General features: G+C 35.9%; 1 protein-coding gene across 4 annotated transcripts in view; it reads right to left on the minus strand.

Moving 5' to 3' along the window:
- Positions 1–16928, minus strand: part of LAMA2 (laminin subunit alpha 2) — a 344097-nt gene that overhangs the window by 229370 nt on the left and 97799 nt on the right. For all 4 annotated transcript variants that reach the window (XM_074537835.1, XM_074537834.1, XM_074537833.1 and 1 more), the window contains exon 4: positions 8829–9071. In XM_074537835.1, the coding sequence (XP_074393936.1) occupies positions 8829–9071 (243 nt within the window). The remainder of the gene's footprint in view (positions 1–8828; positions 9072–16928) is intronic.

A 16928-nucleotide genomic window follows, 5' to 3' on the forward strand; every position in this document is an offset into this window, starting at 1 on the left:
TATATTTGGCCTCAGGCTGATATATTCATATTTCCCTGCTTCAATGAGATTTTAGCAATTACAGTTACTCCTTCACGTAGTCCACCTGGCTTTTAACTAATTTGTCCTTCAAAAAAATCATTTTTTGACAATTACGCTATTCTTTTGCCCAGTAATTTTTCATCGTAACATCTAATAAAAAAAAAAAAAACAAAAAAACCAACCAACCAATGAAAAAAAACAAAACAAAAACCAACCAAACAAAAACAAACAATAAAATCTAAACCAAACAAAAAAGAATGCCCCACCAACAATGGATCTTCAGTTCCTCTAATCAAACAGAAAACAAAAACCCCTCACCAAATACCCATTACTCTTCTTTTGCTTTCAGAATGAAAACTATTACTGTCCAAAACTCTGCTACCAATCCCAACAAGAGAAATTTGGGTCATTCAAGTAAATACCAACACTTAAGCATACCAGTTCCCTTTGGAATGCTGAAAGAGTATGAGTTATAAACTACATTTACAGGCATGAATCCTCCTTTTAAAATTTGGAAAATCTGTCACAGATCTACATAAAGACACGTAACACTTCTCTTTTCAGTAAGCATTGTAGTCAATTAACGATGGATGCCAAAGGAAAAAGGTAAATATTCTAATCAATTTGGCTTCAAACTCAAAGACTGCTCTTTATAGTATGTTTTTTGCATATGGCAACTTCATTATTATTTAAATTTTATGATTCATATGATTAATAAGTTTTTCTTTCAAGAAATGGTAGCTATTACAAAATCAGTTTCTGCTCAGGGAGAGAAGATGTGCCAAGACAGAAAAGTGGGCTGTCTAACTACACAAAAGAAACTTTCATTCCAACTTGGCCCACACAGATGTACCAGTAAATATCCTGTCTCTTGTTTTTACAATAATGGGAGACTGCAATACTACTTATACTCAGCTTTGCACATTTTTTTTTCCTCTTTGCAGCATAATTTTAGAAGTACATTTCATATTTTTGTATCCACTCTTTTTTTCTGTAGTATTAAATATCAGAAACTCAAGTTCAGTATGAACTTTCAAGTTGAAAATATTACTTAATTTCCCTTTTTCCTAGGCAAAAAATAGCAGCGAATATTACTATAATGTAAGTATGAAATTATCAACTTGCAAAATTAGTTGTAGAAGTTTTGAATAAATTATTGCAAAAACAATTCTCATTGTGCACAACAAAATAATCTAAAATTCTATGTTTTCAATACTTTCCTATGACACTGAACACAAATGTCATATGTTTGCCTTTTCCTTTCACATATCTTTCAATGTCTGTTAGAAAAACAGGAAACATTAATTTTACATTAGTGAGGCAATATACCATTGTGTAAACAGAATATTTAAGATGTATCCATTTATTTGGCAGTCATTGTTAAAGGTCTTTTTTTCTCAGATCAGATACTCAAGTTTAGTTGTACTAAGCCAAATAACCAATTTTTTAAAAAAAGACAAAACTCCAAAAGCAACAAAATTAAGTCGATCCAAATCTTTGTCCAAACCTCTAATCTGTTTTATTTCTTTTTGTAAACCATTCCTTTTGAAGTTATTCTAACTGGAAAGCTTGGAGAATGCAAGAAAATCAGTATTGTCACTCCTTGGTAGACACAAGAAACTTTCTAGGTTGCTACATCCTTTCAAAGCACTTGAAAAAGAAGACTGACAAGTAGAAGTTATCATCAAATCATTTCACCAAGACCAATCATATACGAATGGTATCCAAAAATATAGCATCCAAAAAAATGGCTTGAGCAGAAATCTTCCTGAAGCTGCTGTAGCCAGAAGGTGGGGGTGGGAGGGGATGCAAAGAAAATGTTAACCAAAATCAATAGGGAGTATGAGTAATCCCTAATGAGTAACTTAAGAGTGTTAAGCACGGACTGTTCACTCTGAAGAGATGCAACACTGAATAAAATGAGATTAACAGCCTCCATGGCAGATCTGATCTGAAGGTCACTGTTAACTTCTGTCGCAGTCAAGGCGGTCACGACATAAAGCAGAGACCACAAGCAGTCTCAGTTGGTAACACTTGACAACAGTTTATTAATGAAAATGGCTGATCTTTTATACACTTTCCAGTTGTTTACCCTTCTTCTACCTTAGCTATTGGCCACAATAATTCAATATCATGCCATTGGTGAAAAGTTACTCTGACTCCACCTAACTTTCTAAAACTGCTTCATCCAGCTGCAGAATGCTCTTATATCTTCCTTCTCTCGATCTCCTTGGTTATAGCCTTGGAGAAAGCTCCTTATCAGCTGCTTCTTCTTACTTCTCGCTCCTTTAGCTAACAGGCCCGCTGCTAGCCCCTTCCACAACTTCAGTAGAAAGATCTTTAATAACAAGCACCATTTACATACAGATTCCGTTGGCTGTCCCTACTACTAATCACTACAAAAAACTAACTGTGCATTTTAAGATGGAAAAGCAGGATGAGAAAGATCCTAAACTGATGGGACACTTGGATTTCAGTCCAGAGAAAACCGAACTCATTATTTCTTAGAAAATGAAGCTGTGCCAGCTAGCTAGACAGCCTGGCTCAAAGTATGCTAAAAACCTGGGAAGCAGAACATCTTGGATGCAAGGATTACATCTCATAAGATCTCTATTTGCTGAGGTTTTCTTTTGCATTCTAAGCAAAAGACTGTCACATGTCCTCCATTCACGGTTTTGTGGAATTTGTTTTCATTGTCTTTGGATTGAAAAAAAAAAAAAGTAAATGACCAAATAACATGTTTTCATTTTGCATCACATGGAACAATTCATGTCAATCAAAATAAAAATTTATCTTTCATTGTTTGGGAAAAAAATCTGAATTACTTAAAATTATTGTTATTCTCCCTTTTCAGATGTCAAGCTGAAAAAAGCTGTTCAAAATCCAAGCTATTTTGGATTCTGAGGCAGACTGCATTCATTAGTCTCTGCCTAATGTCTTTGTCTAAACTGTGATGCTGGAAGTAGAATCCACTTAAATTTCTGAACAGTTTCATCCATTAATAATAGGCTGTTACCTATTTTTTTTTATATGGTGCTTTTTTTTCCCAGTGAAAATATAGCAACACAATACGGGTACAAGACAACATATGCCATAACCACAAGCACTGTACTGAAGTGTACAGAAATGCAAGTCAAATATATGGAAATTTAGCATACTCATGAGAAATGTCTAGGGTGATTGCAGTTGAGGGCATGGACAAAGATATTACTGGCATTACTTTTTACTGTTGATGCCTTTTCTACATCTTATGCATTTGAAACCTATCACTGTTACTCAAGGGGAAATAATAGTTCAGACTTTAGAAAATTATTTTGCAATAAAGACAAGATACTTAATACATGTTAGGAGCTGAGAGGATAAATCTAAAAATAAGAACTATAAAGGAAGCATCAACACTGTAATTCACAAATGCTTAGACAAATTTTTTTTAGAAACTGTGTAGCATCTGTATCATTATTAAGTAAGAAAAAAAAAGCAAACTCAAAATTTTTAGTCTGCAACTGAATACATTTCAATTTTGAGTACTTCAAAAATTCGTACCCTCTGTCCTCTTAGCATTGACATTCTCAGTCTAAATTTAGCTATGGGAGGAACACATTTTAAAGTCCATTTCTAAGTCTCTTTTTCTTCCCTTCCTTCTCTGTGAACCACTGAGACTGCACCCAACAGGACAAGCACTACTGTACGAAGAGGAGAAAACTAGCATGCAAACATTGGGAAATACTAGAGTTCCATGTTCATGGTATCACTGACATGAGGCAAGCTCAGCAAAGTACTGGTACACTGGGGGAGGTTCCAAGGGACCTGAGGCATGCATTTAAAAATGGACACAACACTAGCATTCAAGTGCTATGGCAACAAGCGAACAAAATAAAAAAATAACTGTCAAGGCACTTGTTTCTGTTTATTTTTCTTCTTTACTTGGTAAGTACACACTTTGAACTTCCACTTGACTGAAGAATATAAACACTAATGAACATGCTTATACAAGGCTTGTCTTTACTACCACGGAGTTTTGGGGTTTTTTACATTACAATTATATTGCTACAATCACAAGAAAGCTATGAGATTAAGCATTTAAAGGAGCACAACTGAAGCATCACCTTCCCTGCAGTATCAGCAGTATCATTCTCACCACTGTAATAGAGATAGAAAGACTTCTTGCAGAATATCAAGGAGATAGGTTACTTAATTCCACCATAATTCTCTTTCCTGTCAGTCCTCTGCTTCAGCCTTAGACATAGAGGAGACAGAAAGAATTTCCCTGTTGATAGACACCAGAACTGAGAGAACCTTTAACTCCATTGTTCACACAGACAGCTCTTGCCAAAGTCTTTCAGCCTCCAATTTTCACCTTTGAACATGGCAGTACCATGCCGTTTGCAATGGAACATAGCAGATGTGCAACTATATTACCTCCTTAATAATAAACCAATAGTCATTACCAAGACTGTTTTATGAACCATTTGCTTCACAAATGCCTCTTGCTGAAAAGAATCAAGCAACACCAAGGGCTGTGTTAGATATGAGGAATCCAGATAAATGTTTTGGAAATTTGGTCCACTTGGTATACTGCTATTAGGTGTCATTCTCATTTCTACAATCAGATTACTTCCCTTCAAATACAAGGCTTACTATATCCTTCAACTTTTCTATATTTAAATGTCAATAGAGCATTCTCAGCAACTGAAAATAACATATGAAAGGCATCTCACACAGATGCCTTACTCACTACAAGGAAATATTTACTGAATCCTGAGATTTTATCTCTCCGTTGTCACTGTATAACCGAAACTCTAATCAACCACAGAAATATCCTTTGAGGCAGCATCTTCTGACCAGAGATTCTGCCCACAAAGAAGGAATGATTTCTTTTCCTTGGAAGTTTACATACCTTCCACACCACCAGAAATAATTATATATTTTTAAACAAACTTTGACAGAATAACTTTATTTGATGACAGACAAAGGAGACAATTGGGTATTTCAATTAAGATTTTAAAATGTCGGAATTAAATTCACCACCTTACTCTCAGTTTTTAAACTTTCAGAAAGCCTTATTTTAGAGAAACTCAGTGTTTCCCAGAATATTGGTGGGGGAGTGAGGCAGGAGGTGGGAGAGTAGTTTTGCCTTCTTAGTAAAATGAAGAGCTTTCCTATCAGATTAATTAAGCTTTTCTTCCACTGTCTCCATTGCATGTGACTTTCAATATCTGCTTGCACAAAGAACTGAAGAAAAAACGGAACAATTTTTTAAAACTTAAATATTTATTTTCTCCTAGTCCAAACAAAACACTCTAAATCTATGTATGTTTAAAGAATGCTGTTTCCTCCAAGTTTACTTCCTACAAAACTGTGTCCTTGTTCTATGAAAAGATACACATTTTCCTAACATGCTATAGTGATCATCTGTTGCACCTGAAGTTTTCACATGGCCCAGCTTTGAAACAACTGCAAGCAAGAAGGAAGATTGCGATGTATCAAAATACAAATAACCTACATGTGCTAATTCAAGCAAGCATTTGCTAAGAGAAATCTTTCAGCATCTCAGAGAAAAGAAAATTACAACACTGAAGGCTAATGTTCAGAATCTTACATTCACCTAGTCATCAAGGTAAAGAGGCCGTGAAACAAATTTCAGTCTAGCAGAAGAAAAAATATTTCAATAAAATGGTGCAAACTGGATGTAAACATCAGAGGCTCCTGTATAAGCGAAATGAGGTAAAAATCACTATGGTAACCCTCTAACTTTTAGTTCTCAAACTAATGATCATCTGAGGAAATAAAGAAACAAAGAAGTTACGTTCTTATACAGTATTTAAGTAAAAAAAAAACCAAAATAAGCGTTCTTATTTAGTTGAAAATACCAGACTCGCATCACCAGCTATTATTCCTTACAGAAACAGGTCTTTCTTACTCAGTGTAAAAAAATTTTTTTAAATACTATTAAAGCAAGAAACATCAGTTCACTAAAAGATAATGAATAACTCATTAAGTGAAATAATCTCTTCCTCCCATTTTTCTGGCATAGGGAGACAGAAGAACATTAATTTTTGTTTTGAAATACTGTTTTGGAAAGCTTTAGCTCATATTTATTTGGGAACTGAAGCATTTCTCTTATGAGGATAAGCTGAAGGAGCTGAGCCTGTTCAGCCTCAAGAAGAGATGACACAGAGGGGTCCTCATTGATGTATGAAACTATCTGAAAGAGGGCTGGCAGGAGGATGAACCAGGCTCTTCTCAGTGGTGCTGAGCATCAGGACTAGAGACAACAAGCAGAAATTGATGCACAGGAGATTCTACCCAAACACAAGGAAGAATTTCTTTATTTTGCAGTGACTGTGCACTGGAACAAATTGCCCAGAGAGGTCGCAGAATCTACCTTACTGGAGATATTCAAAAACTCTCTGGACACAATCCTGTGCCATGTCCTCTAGGATGACCCTGCTTATACAAAGGGTTCAGACCATATGACCCACTGTGGTCCCCTCCATTCTTACTGATTCCATGATGCTGTGAAACAGCTCTGCTAAAAGTCTACCTCAGCCAGTATGGTATAGAGACACACTGTTCTTCTAGCTGTTACTGATAGCTCAGTATGGAAACCAGAATGCTAGGAATCTTTCTGCATTCAAGTCTTCACTTTTAGAGAAATTTCTTTGAGATTTTCTTACGTTTATTCATTTGTAAGTCGTCATTATGCAATTTTCCATTAACTCATTCAATAAAATTACTTTTTGCAAATAATTCCTGGTCTATAGATTGCTTGTTCCCATTTGATTTAAACTTGTGCTAGTTACACAGATCTGAAGATAAATCACAAAAGGTTTTTGTTTATTTGTTGTTGTTTTGTTGGCTCTCTTGTTCTAGCTGTTGCTGGTTTTAATTCTGTGACTGGCCAAGATAATATTACTGGTGCAAAAAGAAATAGCATTAAAAAACAAAAAATATTTGGCTTAGAATGAACATTTTTTGAAATACCCTAATGAATAAAGTAATTGACTAAAATGTTCATTGAAAGCACACATAACGAGAATATTTTCTGATTTTTCTAAGATGACAAATTAGACGATTTTAACTTCTGACAGTATTGTATTGGATGTACACTTGACATTGCCACTGGCTTGCCAAGCATGTTCCTTGTGCACTTCATCAGGTTTTCTGGGTGTACACCAGAAGGGTGTGCCTAAGCGACTCATGGGGTTTGAAGCAAAGGTACTTTATTTACATTTCATAACCCTATCATTCTTACAAGATGACTGCCTTATCTGATTCACAGAACAAAATTACTCTCCTGGAATGAACATAAGTTATATGCAGATGTAGTTCCACTGAAAGACCAGGAGCAAAATACCACCAGCAACACAATTGTAAGTAAATATGATATTGGTAGAAATGTTATTTTTCATGTTATGTGTTTGAAAAACATGAAAATTAATTAACCTGGGTTAATTCTCTGTAAATGCTGCTTCATAATGCACCCTTTAGCTACTCAGACAGCTTAAAATAGTGCTTTACTTATGAAAAGAGTATTGTTAAAATTGTAAGATAATCAGTTCATGTGGAATGATACTTCACTCTTCCAATCACTATAAATGTTAATACTTAGGCTTTCCATTTCAAGCTGTTCTCATTCTATCACAGCCACATCTCAGATTAATAACTACCTAGAGGAGGGAAGATTAACTTAGGGTTTATCCCATGCCTTTCATGAGTATGCCAGCATCTAACAACTCCCCTTTGCCAAGTGGAATAGAAGAGATTCATTCCTCCCTTCAAAGTCATCTCTGTCTTTAAAGAAACCACATACCAGATGTAGGTAATTTACTAAGGAAAGGAAAGAACACATCAAATTTTTGCAACTGGCATTGGAAATTTTCTGAGAACAGAAACAAACAATATATATCTACATCCAGAACTCAAAAACAACTGTATTAACAATTTTGCACGTGACCATTGCTTTGCGTTTGGGGGAACAGAAGAAAGTAATTTCGTACTTATTTATACAAAAATAAATAATTAAAAAGTGGAACAGACAAAATAACAGAGGGATAAATATTGAGGCTAAAATATCATTTGCAGAGCAACTGTCGGAAAAAAAATTGTGAAAAAAAATGCAGCTGGAATGTGTTACACATGGCTTTCCCTCTCATCATTTTAAGTGACTGAAAAGGCTGCATTTTCAGCTACAGGTGTTACATTTGCCTTGCTCTTTCAACTACAGATTCTCATTCTGAAGTCCACCACATCTTTTCCACACCCTCAATTAGAACAAATGACTGGTCCATGATTCATGTGCCTGGACTTAGTGTAAAAGAGTAGAGATCTCTGAAAGAAGAAGAAATAAGCATAAACAGGGGCAGAGGGTCAGCTCTTAAAGCATTAAATTAAATTCTGGATAAAATCATTATCATGTGACATCCTGGCTTGTACACAGGGACTGAAAATGCATCTAAAAGAAAAGTATTTTATTACTTCACTGAGTTGGTGATTTTTCCAAGTATTCTCCCCTTTGTTCACAAGTGACATAGGAACATATTTCAAGCACGTAAAGTTGTCTGAAACCACTAAATGCCTAGCTGATAAACTCTTTTACTTCTTGGTTTACTCGGTAGAATGTTCTTATTAGAGGGAACCTTGTGTGCATTTATATAGGACCACATAAGATGAGCTTTTAAAACTTGCAAATAGATTCTCACCACATTTTTCAGTTGTACCAAAACACTCTGCTGAAGGCAGATTAGCCAATTAACCAAAGGAGTTTTTTCCTGCCATGCTGCATACGGAACACCATCTGATCTTACCTCTCCATTTTCCAGAGGGTGGATTTTGGAATAATAAGAAGTGCATATGACTTCATCATCTTTTACGTAGGACGGGGTTCCAGGCCGGGGATGGATGTTGTAGCGCGTCAGGCACTCGCTGTCTGTGATGGCATAGTACTGCCAGGGCTGATAGTCCACGCCATCCAGCGAGCGCTCCAGTATCCAGTTCCCAGGACGAGGGGAATTGGCTGCTTTCACAATAACATACGCAATCTGGAAAACCTGAAAAATACAAGAACTGTTAAAATACAACTAAATGCACAATGAAAAATTCAGTCTAATTTCTTCATAGCTGCCAAAATAAGTACAGTAAATATGCTAATGTTTGACTGGTTTTCTTTCCCCTAGAAATGCAATATGCCCTTGGATTACACGGAAACTCTTAAAACTACAGAAACAAATTCTCCACTGACATTTCTGAAAGCAAAAAAATTAGTTGCATTAGGCAAATAGAGACTTTGAAAATAGAATTACAAAGTACTCTAAGTTTCACATAGCTTAGTAGGTAATTGCTAAACTGTCATTTCAGCCACATGTTTGCAAAGTTTGTTTTCAAGTATTTTCAATTTGTAAGAGTGGCATTGTTTCTTTATGTGTGTTTATAGACATACACTTTCCACAATGTTTAAGAGTTGCCAAACTATTACAACTCTATCTCTGTTAAAGAAAAACACAGTTTTAAGCTATTGAAAGATAATCACATCATGCTGAAACCATTCTATAAAATAATCTTGTTTCAATCATTCTACAAAACATTCATCCAGCTCAGCAGTGTGACCATGAATAAGCTTTACAGGACAGAGACACATCAAATATCACTACAGAAACAGAATGCAAGCAGATAATCAATGCTCATTATAGTCCATTTTACCTGCCCATTCAATTGATTTATCAAGGTTTATTTCTGTGTACACGCTTGCTGGAATGCAAACCACAAATACATCTGCAATTGCAGAATGACAAACATTAGTGACACAGGTCTGGTTTGGTTTGGTTTGGTTTTTAACCTTCTAAAAGCCATATGCTACAGAGATAGAACTGAAGCCAAGGAAAAGCAGCAGCTATTTGTATTGGAAAAGCAGAACACATATCAAGTAATTATTTTTAAGATGCTGTGCTATAAGTCTGCATATGATGATGCCAGAGGCTATCATGGCATTTATGCATGATTTAATATTTAAAGCTTTTTGTATTGCATAGTCATTGTAAAGAAGCTGCAAGATTTAGACTTAATCCACACAAAATCTCTTGTGAATGCTTAGATGATCAGTAAACAATGAAAGAAACAGTAAGGAGATTTGAATTCATGTTTATTACCTACCAGTATTACTGTAAAATAGGAAACGTGTTAAGTGGCAGAGTGTAGCAAGTATTCCCGAACACTTTCTGATGGAGATAAAGAAAATTTTTATCTCCAACTATCATTCCTGCCTTCTGTGCAGATGCTGAAAGTGTGGTAAGACTCATAGTCACTTCAGTCAGGAAAATAAATCACTAGCAGCCAAAGTTTCTCAGTGGAATAAGAAGTGAGTGAGGCTGTATTTATTTCAATCTGAAGAACATGTCTGCAACTGTACCTACTTGGAGAATTATCTCAATATTTTTCTTCAATAGCATTAAATACTCCATAGAACGAAAAAAACTGTTTCATTCCATTGTTCCAGCAGGAATCATACAGTCACTTGTCCCCTTTCATAAATCCCCTTTCCTCTCTCAAACTCATTTACATATATATATGTATTATATTCACCTGTGGCCACAAACAATTATAGTTTTAACTGTCCTGGATCAGTGTCACTAATACTCTTTACAATAAACAGAGACAAGCAAAACATTAATAAATCTCTCCAAACTGCCCACCTCCCAGTTAAGCTCTTAGAAATGTAAGAAATATAGATTAGCATTTTTATTCCAGAGTACTTTTAAATACTTTTTTTTTTTAATTTTACATAAGCAATTTACCTCACCTTCTCAGAATAAGACTGTTCCTTATAGGTTGAATGGGTAACACTTGAGGTTAAACACATTGCTTGGGCTTCTACCACGGAAGATCTGTGGTTTAGGACATATCTCACAATAAATTCAAAGCCACAGGTGTGTGTATATATAGTTTCCTTTTTGGAAGTCCTAAAATTTTCAAAATGTCATGATAGATTCATTATTAAATACAGCCAGAAAAACATTTAGCTCTGCAAACATCTTGGATGCACTGGCTCTGTGGGGCAAAGAAGTGTGTTCAACAGGAAGTCTTTTTTCTGTTTGCCTGCTTTGAAATACTAGGCTGTGTGGGAGAGGGAAATTTTGTACAGTGATTTTTCAAATTGAAGCCCTCTTCCAATAACATTTCCTGCATATTTTCCTGAGAATCAGTTTGAAGTCTTGTTTCTTGCCTTCAGATAGAGCACTGCTTGACTGCAATTTAATATACACCTTTGGCTTTCATTATTTTTAGCATGCTCTGTAAATGAAACTGCAAAAAACCACAAAAAACCACAGTGGCGAGTAAACAGCATTTTGCGCATCACAGTGGAATAGATGTAATTTCTCTTAATCTAAATCTGACAATAAAAAAACTTCTTAATGTAAATAAAAAAATACACATAGAGAGCTGGTGATTTTAACTACTATTCAGCTACAGTTTTCAACCTGATTCAGACTACTAGTGTCCCAGCCTCTCTTCTGTCACAGCAAACCCACTAACTTCCTGGACAGAGAAACAGGGCTGGAATACCAGTATTTTAAAAAATTGGTAGTCTGTTAATGCTCACTGCAGACAAAGGAAGATGCACCAGAAGCATCAAGCATCACAAACATTGATATTTTTCCTTGTTGATATTATTCCTGATCTTTCCAAGGCTAGGCTGAAGACAGTACAGGATGTTAATCCATGCTTCGTAAAAATACCTTTCCTTTGGGGGACAGCTAGAGCTTTAGCATGACATGAGAAGCTGGATGCCCCAGCTCAGTCAGCCACACCAGGCATTACTAGCTCACCACAGCTCTGTGAGGCAAAAAGCCATCATGGTGCATGCCATGTTTTACTGTGCTTTCTCAGCAAGCTGGCAGTGACAAAAAACAGACTCAAATTAATAGCAGCTGTATGATTATTCTCAAAGCAAATCAATGTAATGGAAGCAATGCTGACTTTCCAATCAGCTGGAAAACTGTCCTTCTCCAGATAAAAGAATAACTTTTTTTATTGTGGAGTTTTTTAGCAAATACAAAACCAGTAAGTACTTACTGGCATGAGAAAACTAATAAAGTCTAATGGATCATTGAGTTTTGTTGCATTTGTTTCCACAATCAAAAAAAAAGGGACATGGTTCAGTGTTCTAAAGCCAGCCTTCCTAGTACATTGTAACACCAAGCTTTTACTCCTCCAGGGTAATCGATGGAGCAGCTTGGTTCACTTTTTCAGAAAGCATCAACAAACCAACACATGTCAATTGACAGAGCAACTGCACCATCTTAGAGCACACCTGGATTTGTACAAGTCCAACAGAATGCAACCTAGAGACCCAAGCTTGCTTATACAAACTGGAAAATGGAGCAATACCAAGCTTCCTGGTAGCATGTAAAAGATCATTAACACAGCTGCCAAAACACAGCTGGTGCTTTTTTCTACTTGTTCCTGCTCATGTGACCATAGCAGTATAATTATGGGAGTGGGAGGGAAATAGTCTAAATACTTCTTTAAACCTTTCCCAAATTATAGGCAACATAATCCTCAAGATGAGAAACAAAATGAGTCTTGGGTCTCATTTTCACTGGTAATTGTCTCAGCAGTGAGAACTATGAAGCACATATTGTAGGAACACTTGCATAAGTTATAGCACTGTACCGTCTTGTGAATGCCTCATAAGACACAGAAAAGTGCATCCTACTATAAAGGATAATTTGCTACACTAATATTATTCAGCTAGAGCTGAAGTGAATCATTAATCTACATAGGGTTAACTACTGAAGCAGGAAATCTCATTGTGTCCAACTCCCACTTGTGCTTCTATTTAAAAAATAAATCCTTCAGTTAGAAAACATTCATGTAAATCAGAATATCAGCAGAGAAAAAAAGATGGTACCACACAGTTCTACAGAAGTATTTCTATTTCATTTTCTCAACAGAAAAATTTATTTTCCCTAATGGAGGCTTCCATCAACAATCTGGTGTAAGCACTGTATCTACTTGTGTACTATTGTTATATCATGTTGCTGATTATTGTTGCAGTTCAGTCTCAGGACTTAGGCAAGGACTAGTTTCCTTACAGGCTGGTATAAATACTGTCACACCATAGGACCTTTACCATGACATAGAATTATTTAAGCAGTTATTTAAAAGTGCTGCTAGGGGTAGAAAAAGCACTACAGACACCCCTTGTCCCACTGTGAAAACCATCCAGAGGAGTTGAGGCTGCCTCAGAACTCCCTGAGGTTAAAGGGGTTATTAGCTACAGGGGGGTGCCCCTCATTAAGAGAAGCAGGGGAAAGTCTATGCAGAATTCATTATGGGATCTATTAAGGGGACTGTATAAATGGATGAGACTTACAATGGAACCATTTAGGGGAAGGAATAGAAGTAGATCAAGATGGATCAAGAAGGAACAAGTATAACATAGAGGGAAAAGGAGATAAAAGGAACCAGTTGACTACAACTAGCTGAGTGTTCAGCATGGTAATCCTGACCTCAATCACTGAAGTCTATCCTATTTTCTCACTAAATCCTGTTTCTAAATATCTTCTTTAGGTGTGCTCTCTCTCTTCAGTGGGTATGTGGGAATAAGAGCTAACTTCAAGTTGCATATGCCCCTAGCAGACATTAATCCTGATTAGCTGGAGAGGAAGAAGAGGGTGAAGCAGGCTGTGCTGTGTTTGTGTTCATGTGGGTGCTGACAGGGCACTGTGGTCTATTTATGTTGCTCTGTGCAGCCATGTGTGCGTTTCACTCTCTCAGGAATATGAACTGTGCCTTGCTACAGTCTGAATGTGAAAACAGACATAGGCCATTCTAATACCACAGGTGACCAAGAATCAGAAATCACAGACATAAACACATGCTCCATGCAGAAGTGTTCCTCAATCATTAAATTCTATCTTGACATTCACATATAAAAACAATTGATATATATGCAGCACATCTTAAATATCACATTTTCACTGTTTCTCATTTTGGATTGGCCTCTCCTAAAGGTTTAAGACATGAAACAGACTAAATTCAACTACTCATGAATTGAAGCACAGATTGTGTGAGTTTTGAGAAATAGTTCCTTGTGCTCTCAGAGGCCAATTTCTGAGGTCAGTAATATTTCAATTAATGGATACTGTTATGGATTATTGTTTGGGTTTATTATGTATGAAAGAGAGTAGACGGTTTTGATGCAAGAATTTTTATACAATTTTCTATTTAAGAACAACTAATCTTCTCATTTTAGTCTCACATCCAACTCAGAGAAAAAGCCTTCTTTAGAGACTGAATGGCTTTCCAGATTCCTCAAATGGCCAATTAGCATATATTTTTTCTATTACTGTCCTGAGAGACAGTGGCCATGATTTCAAATATTCTGTTCACAGTTAGAACTTCTACAATTGAAAATGTTGGCATGGGTGGAAAAAAATACATACTTAACAGGATTCCACTACTATCAGCTTAGAGTGCTGAACATCTCCCACCATGCCACAGTTTGCCTTTAATGACAATGTTGTTCCTGTACCTCTCAGCTGCTTCCAACTGAAATTCTGCTACCAGATGGGAAATTTGGGCTGAAAGAAAGACACAATTGATTCCAATATAGATTTGATTTTTTTTCCAGTGTTGAAAGCAATTTTAGCAGGGCATCATCGGTCCAGAAAAATTTTAACTACAAAAAGTTGCAGCTACAAATGTAATGCAAATTAAGATATCCACAGCACTTCATGTGAACAACTGAGAAAGATTTTATCATAGATAATCTTGAAAAGCTCCAAGGTGGGTGCCTCCAAACTAGTTGCAAATTAATCTTTTCTAGTTAGGCAAAAATTCACTTTCGTACAATGCTCAGTCCCATTCAGTTAAGGACAGCAGAACATACATTTAAAAGAAAAATTTAAAAAAACCTGTAAAAATACCTGAACTTAGAATAAGCTCAGCTTTCTCCCTTCCATGTAGGTAACTGCTGGAGAAGCACAAGTTCTTTTAAGAACACTTTCTTCTCTGTGACAAAAACCACATTGCACTAAGACTTCTCAACTTTTGTTCATGTTACAAGATGTCATTAAAAAAAAATTAAAAATCAAAAAAACGCAAAGTCTATTGAAAGAATGCACTTTATACCTTGTCAAACTGTAAAGTACTCAAGTAGTCCAGCTGTTGAATATCTGAGACACATTAAACCAAATGGAAGGAGTCAGAACCTATGAATTTTCTGTCAATGTCAACTTTTTTCTTTGTAATTTTCTCAGTTGGTTTTCTCCATTACACACTGTCCAGCTTTTTGTGAAGGCCTCAAAAAGAATAGCTGCTTTCTCTGGACTATTTTTGCTGCTCATCATTGGCCTCGTGTTTACCAGAATAGAGGGTTGAAGTTAATAATTTCTTTTCACAATATTTTCAAATAATAACAGAAAGCAATTTCTCTTTATTTTCTAAAGTTTATCACTTTTTTCCATGGAGAAAGACTATTGTGAGAAAAGGAAAATTGATGAAAATGCCAATATCCAAACTCTTCTTAAAACCTGGACAAGAGGGGAGGACAGAAATGGTTGTTTCTCTATTTTGGCACTTAAAACACCAAAAAAAAATCCTTTAAAAAAAATTTTCCAGATCCAAGAACTGATGCTCAACCTGGGTCTATTAGCATTGAGATTACTCAGAGTGAAGCATTCTTATTTCCTTCATTGATGTTTCCATGCAGTGTCCTCTCATAAGCTCTCACTTACTCATACCAAATCTGTATATTTTAATGCGCCTATGACAACAGAAGCACTATTTCACAACCATCATCAGCTGCAAAACTTATATTTTCAAGTAAGCTTCTTATTAATCATAAACTATTTAAAGATAAAATGTGTCTTCAATACCAATAACAAAATCTGCTCAAGACTGAGAATCTGTTGAACCCCTTACTTATCTCATCACCATTCTCCCAGGCTCCACAATTTTCTTCCAAGAACCAAGACAGCTAACATCCCAAAATCAGAACACAACCTCATATTCATGTCAGAATGTATGTGTCACTAGATTCAAAGGAGAATAGCTCTCTTCCTTAAAGCCAAAATTAGAAAAGTGGAATGTATATGTTACAGACACCCAGGGAAAATATAAGGCATGTAACCTCAAAAAGAAAATGTATAAATTCTCAACATTGTTCAAAATCTTTGTTACTGTGTATTATGAACTGAATCTGAAAGGATTTGGTCACTTAGAAATCTTTCTGCCTAAGCAAAAAGCAATATATTTATGATCTGATTTAGGGGTGAGCATGAAAAAATGGGCAAAACAATCCTGTAGATATTCATATAATAAATTATAATACCACTTCAACCCAGCTTACAGCACTTTGTTTGGTGGGTATTACAATTCATCTTTCAATACAGTGATTCCAGAATGCATTTTAGACAACTCCCTCCATGTACTATTGAACGACTCACGAAAAATTTTCTCTTTTTCAATGCTGTGGGAAAGTCAGCTTGAGCATCTTCACTAACATTTGTTTGTCAGAACACCTACAAAGCTTCATGCAGCAGCCTCTTCAGGAATTGTGGTCGGCATAAAGGTGCAGTCTCAGTTCTTAACTGGGGAAAAAGATCATTTTATTTTCCTTAGGCTTTTGTTTGACTGACATCAGTGGGGAAAACTTTATTCTGAGACAAGAAGGGAGCCCTGGGTAAAATCTGTTACTTATTAGCGTGCACATATTCTCTCCTTCCTGCAAATGGAAAGCAAGGTGGAAAGATACATAATCTACAGTAGATTTGCTAATAGCATATAAAACTGGTAGTTCTTAAAAATGTTTACTGTAATGTCAAAATATTTGCTAATGTTTAGTTTGTTTTTATGATAACAAATAATTTTTTCTAGGTATGTTTCCTATAAATCCTTACTGGTAT

Source organism: Zonotrichia albicollis, chromosome 3 (assembly GCF_047830755.1).
Source record: "Zonotrichia albicollis isolate bZonAlb1 chromosome 3, bZonAlb1.hap1, whole genome shotgun sequence".
In the NCBI taxonomy this organism is placed as follows: Eukaryota; Metazoa; Chordata; class Aves; order Passeriformes; family Passerellidae; genus Zonotrichia; species Zonotrichia albicollis.